The 5000-nt window shown below is 46.3% G+C and overlaps 2 protein-coding genes across 2 annotated transcripts in view; both read right to left on the bottom strand.

The window, feature by feature from the left end:
- Positions 1 to 4253, bottom strand: part of LOC122333298 — a 5543-nt gene extending 1290 nt beyond the window's left edge. The window contains exons 1-5 of the mRNA XM_043230847.1: positions 3925 to 4253; positions 2447 to 2985; positions 1376 to 1670; positions 1010 to 1078; positions 539 to 759 (exon numbers count right to left, since the gene is read on the bottom strand). Coding sequence (XP_043086782.1) covers positions 539 to 759; positions 1010 to 1078; positions 1376 to 1670; positions 2447 to 2985; positions 3925 to 3943 — 1143 coding nt within the window. The 5' untranslated portion in view covers positions 3944 to 4253. The remainder of the gene's footprint in view (positions 1 to 538; positions 760 to 1009; positions 1079 to 1375; positions 1671 to 2446; positions 2986 to 3924) is intronic.
- Positions 4254 to 4419: 166 nt separating this feature from the next.
- Positions 4420 to 5000, bottom strand: part of LOC122333300 (HMG domain-containing protein 4-like) — a 6640-nt gene continuing 6059 nt past the window's right edge. The window contains exons 11-12 of the mRNA XM_043230853.1: positions 4826 to 4948; positions 4420 to 4713 (exon numbers count right to left, since the gene is read on the bottom strand). Coding sequence (XP_043086788.1) covers positions 4669 to 4713; positions 4826 to 4948 — 168 coding nt within the window. The 3' untranslated portion in view covers positions 4420 to 4668. The remainder of the gene's footprint in view (positions 4714 to 4825; positions 4949 to 5000) is intronic.

Raw genomic sequence — 5000 nt, 5'->3', positions numbered from 1 at the left:
CACAACAGGAAGAGGTCATCGGTGTCACTACCGGGTCTCAGTGAAAAACTGCAACGCTTCAGTTACTGTACTATTATGTATTTTATGGAAATGATCTTTCATGTAGTGAATGAAAACATCCAGCTCTGTGTATGAAGTGATTTTCTCTCAAAAGAGAGTCGTCTCTCAATCATTGAGTCGTTTTTAAAAGGAGTCTCAAACCGTTTTATGTTGACGTGAAACATGAAAATGAAACATCAGCATATCAGTTTTTGTGTTGTTCTGAATAAAAATACGGTTTCATTCTTCATCACTAGGTGTCAAAAGCTCACTGCTTTAAATGAAAAGCAGCCGTTGAACAAATAAGGTAAAAATAAATGAATATCATGAGAAAATGACAGTGTTTTCTGATCTTGCATGCAGTCGACCTGTTGTTTGGGATTCCCAAAACTAAAAAACAACACGCTGAAGTTAACATAAACAGTGACTGAAAACACGTGTAAGAGTCGTTTGGGTCTGTGCGGCTCTTAAAGTGATTCCTGCAGTGAGGGATACTGACCCGTGTGCTGTCCACGAGCGCTCGGCCCTTCACACACCGCCGAGAGTCCGGCGTCAGATCAAACTCCTCACGACCCAGAAGGATGTTCCCAGCCGAGCTCTTGCCAGAACCACGCCGGCCCAGCAGAACCAGCCTCAGCTCCGGCAGAGAAGAGTCCTCCAGAAGATCAGACGAGGAGCAGGACACACCGCCGTCCGAAACCTTGCTGAAACTGTGATGAACTACGAGCAGAAACCAAAGCAAACTCATCAGCGAAAAGACCCTGGTTAGCTGGTTCAATATCAAAAGTTAAGTTATGTATTTAGATATATTTACAGTAGGACATTGACACCATAATATACTATTTTTTGCATGTACTGTTGTCTTATGACTGCTCCTGTGCTCCAGTCATATATTAAGTGACTGGTTCAGATGATCAGGTGACCACCGAGCCTGAAGATCACAGACACAGGACTAATAATATAAACGTACCGGTGTTGATGAAGCTCTGGCCGCTCTGGAGCTCTGCAGACTCCATCATCTGACTGAGAACAGCTCCCTCTGGAGACACGCACATGAAGAAGAAGAATCAGTTCAGATCAAGTCAAGCTAAATGACCTAGTTGCTTTATAGCTGGGGTTTCATTTTAATATTCAAATGTGAGGAAAGTCTGCAGATGTGATGAGTGAACACAAGCTATGTGACTAGTCTCTCAGAATATTCTGATGATTATCTCGATCAGACGTGTCCAGTCCTGCTCCGGGAGCGTCCTGATCAACAGGTTCAGGTGTGTTTTACTGGAGCCTCCAGGAACAGGATTGGAGTCTGGATCAGACTTTCATCTGCTGGATTTAGCACCTTTGTTGAGTTTGAAGCTCGGCCTTTTCTCCAGCGGTGTGTGTCGGGTGTGTGTGTCCTCACACTCGCTCTGCTGCGACTGAAGCCCGTTGATCAGGCGTCTCTCCATCACTACATCACTTCCTGTTTCTTCTGCGCGCCGGTCAGACGTATGGATTAGTGTTGGTTCCCTGACTCTGTTCCGCAGCGAGTCTGTGTCTGAGCTGAGCTTGATCTGGATCTTCTCCTGCTCTCTGGACTCTCTCTCCGGTGCGTCCAGAACAAAGCCTCCGCTCCTCAGCATCATCAGCTCCACCTGACCCACAGCAAACTAATTAAACCTTTACCAAAACCTGTCAAAAATCATTTTCTTGCTTTGCATTTTTCTCTCATTTTCAAGTTGAAATATTTAAACATTCTTAAATCGAGATGCGTTTACCTGAAGATATTAAGTCTTAAGTAGCAAAAAATATCAAAATATTGTGCTTCAAACTAGCAAAAATTTCTGCCAATAATGCGGTAATAAAATAATCTTTTTATTTTTAATTAAAAAGCAAAACAATATTATTTTTCATGCCCCATTGCCAGAATCTGCAAAGAAAAATCATAATTTAGTTTCTGAATCTTCATAATCTAATTTCTTACTTGGAAAGCCAATTCATCTTAATTTAGGAATTGTTAATATTTACTATACAAAACAAGACTGTGTGTATATACACACACACACACACACACACACACACACACGTATGTGTGCTATATGTAAAACTGGACTGTCAAGCATCTCATCCACAGCAGATTATATTTCAGCATCAAACATGATAATGTCTTGATATGAATGCAGCAATCCCTCCGTCACTTCAGGAAAAAACACAGATTTAATAATCTGAAGCAAATGTTGGTCTTGAAACTATTAGGATCTGGTCTGAGCTCTGATCAGACCAGAGCTGTGCTTCTCAAAAGCGGCGCAGCACCAGGAGCTCGATGCTTCCTGATCTCTGAAGGCTTGTGAGACGCTCAGCCCAGTGTTTCTGAAGAGACCTCAGGGAGCTTCAGGAGAGCTTGGTCTAGGACCGAGGACTGATCTCTCACCTTCTCCAGCAGAGCCAGGACCTGCTGTCTGTCGTCCGGTCTGCGGTTGCTGATCACGTGGCAGCGGCCCTGGCACCTCCTGACCACCTCCTGCAGCCCCGGCTCCTTCTTCAGGTACTCGTCCAGACGCTGACCCATCAGGTATTCTCCACAGGTGAGCAGCACCAGAGCGTGAGCCAGCACCGACGGTCCGAACGTGCGCTCCAGCTGGTCAGGGATGCGCCGCTCCACCTCCGTGAACTCTCCGATGGGGATGAGGATGAGGAGGACGAAGGGCCCCGGAGCTCTGGAGCCCAGGAACCGGCGGGTCTCCTCCTGGATGTGGGCCTCCACCTCCTGACCGCGCCAGTACCAGCGAGGGGTCTCCACCACGGTCAGCCGCCGGCCCGCCGTCTGCCCGCTCCGGATCTGACTCACGCGGGACGAGGCCGAGGGCCCCGGGGCCGAGCTCTGACCCAGCAGGGTGTCCGCCGTCATGGTCTTCCCGCAGCCGATGCTGCCCACCAGAACCAGACACAGCCCGGAGCGGTCAGAACCCACTGAAACACAGAGAAGAGCTGCGGCGGTCACCTCACACTGATTACAGTAACTACTGACTTACATTTCTAGCTAATCTTTTCATACGTAACTCATTCAACAGAGGCAGGGTTAAAACTCAACACCGATTACTGTCAGCCTTCACCTGAATTAAGCTTTTTTACTTTCATTATCGTATCGAGGTTAAATACCACTTTAAAATCTTAAGAAATAGTTTAAAAGCCATAACACCGTTTTTAAAATCAAATCTTTGCACATCTGTGACAGAAAAGACTGGCATTTAACAACGTCTTGGAAAAACATTAAGCATATACACAAACCCAAGCATGTGTCCCAAACTGGAGACATCGGTGTCTTTAGAGCGGACATCAAATTTTTGTTATTTCATATTATTTAAAAAATATTTAGTTTATAATTGTTAACATTTTCACAAGCAACTCAGATTTGTTTCTCAGTAACAGGTTATTTTGTAATGTACTCCTCAACGCTGCTAATCAGCACAAAATCTGAGCTCGTTCATCAGCTTCCTGGGGCCCTCAGGGGCCGCTCCGTGCCGAAGGAGTCCAGCACTGACTGACCGGGACGAGATCACAGAGTGAAGACGGACACGTTTAACAGATTTACAGACTTTAAGAACCTCCAGAAACTGAGAAACATCTGTGAGAACTTCACAGGATCTCATTCACCAAACACTCGCTGAGAAGAGTCTATTTTGAGTTTTGTGATTAATATCTTGTGTTGCCTTCAAACATTCCTCTATTGTGTGACACCCGTCAGTCCAGTTACACAGCATTCAGAACACACACACATTAAGAACAGAAAATACTTCAACCCTTAATAATTTAACAAGTCTAGTGTTTCCTCTCACTGTCTCGAACATGCCACGTTTAAAACGACTAAATCAATGACTCCAGGAGAACATGACCATCCTACAGCCTTACCCTGATCAGACGAATCCATGAGTGTGTGTGTGTGTGTGTCCGTCTCCGCCGATGTGTGTGTGAAGCGTCTCCGTGCGTGTCGTCTGGTGTCAGAGACGTGTCACACACCCCTGGTCTCTCTCCAGCTGTGGGTGGAGGTGTGTGTGAATCAGAGCCGCACCCAGACCCACCAAACCTGCAGCATCTGAGCCCAGCCTAAACTGGTTTGATGCTGATCAACTGTTAAGTTTCTTCCCCTGGCCGGCTGAAAACCCCTCCAAACCAGAACCCAGAGCAGGCGGGTCCCGCAGGACGGGAGAGCTTGCTGCTTCCACGACATACGATCGAGACTCTTTTAAACAGAGCATGTGTGACATTAAAGCAGATGTTTTTATTCAGGGTTGACTCGTCCGGAGAGATTCTCTTCATCAGAAGTTCCTGCTGGAGTCTCCTGAAACACTTCATATTCTCAAACCCAAAGTATTACAAAACCTAAAACGCTGCTCACTCCAGAGTTAAAAGAACATACTAAAATGGATTTTATTGAGGAAAAACAACAGAAATACAAAATCAACATTAGAGCAGATAAAAATGGAGCGCAGGTTTAAGAAGCAGATTAAAAGTTGTGTGTGTGTGTGTGTGTGTGTGTGTGTGTGTGAGTTCTTCCAGTGCAAAACTGCGCAAGTGGTAAAGTCTTTAGTGGATGTTTGATCGAGAGACGCTGAAGAGACGCTCGCAGCACCATCTGGACATCAGCAGAGTCCTTCACAAACCAGGCATCACGTACGCGATGTTGTCCAGAGTGTTTGACTGAGCGCACACACACACACACACACACACACACACACACACACACAGAGCAAGTCATTTCTGAGGCTGTTGTTGTTTATACTGATGTAGTAAAGTCATGAAGGGTCAGTACCAGCACGTGATGCGGGCAGCCGTTGAGTTCTGGGACCTGAGCGGTGAGACAGGCCAGAGGACCCAGAGCACACAGGACCGAGTCCAGCAGAACCGACAGAGAACCAGACACCGTCACCATCCCCTGAACACACACACACACACACACAGTAAAGCAGTGCACTTCTACTCGGTCT

This window comes from Puntigrus tetrazona, unplaced genomic scaffold (genome assembly GCF_018831695.1).
Source record: "Puntigrus tetrazona isolate hp1 unplaced genomic scaffold, ASM1883169v1 S000000234, whole genome shotgun sequence".
NCBI classification, from domain to species: Eukaryota; Metazoa; Chordata; class Actinopteri; order Cypriniformes; family Cyprinidae; genus Puntigrus; species Puntigrus tetrazona.
Note: the sequence above shows the minus strand (reverse complement) of the source record. Positions and strands in the feature narration are given on the sequence as shown.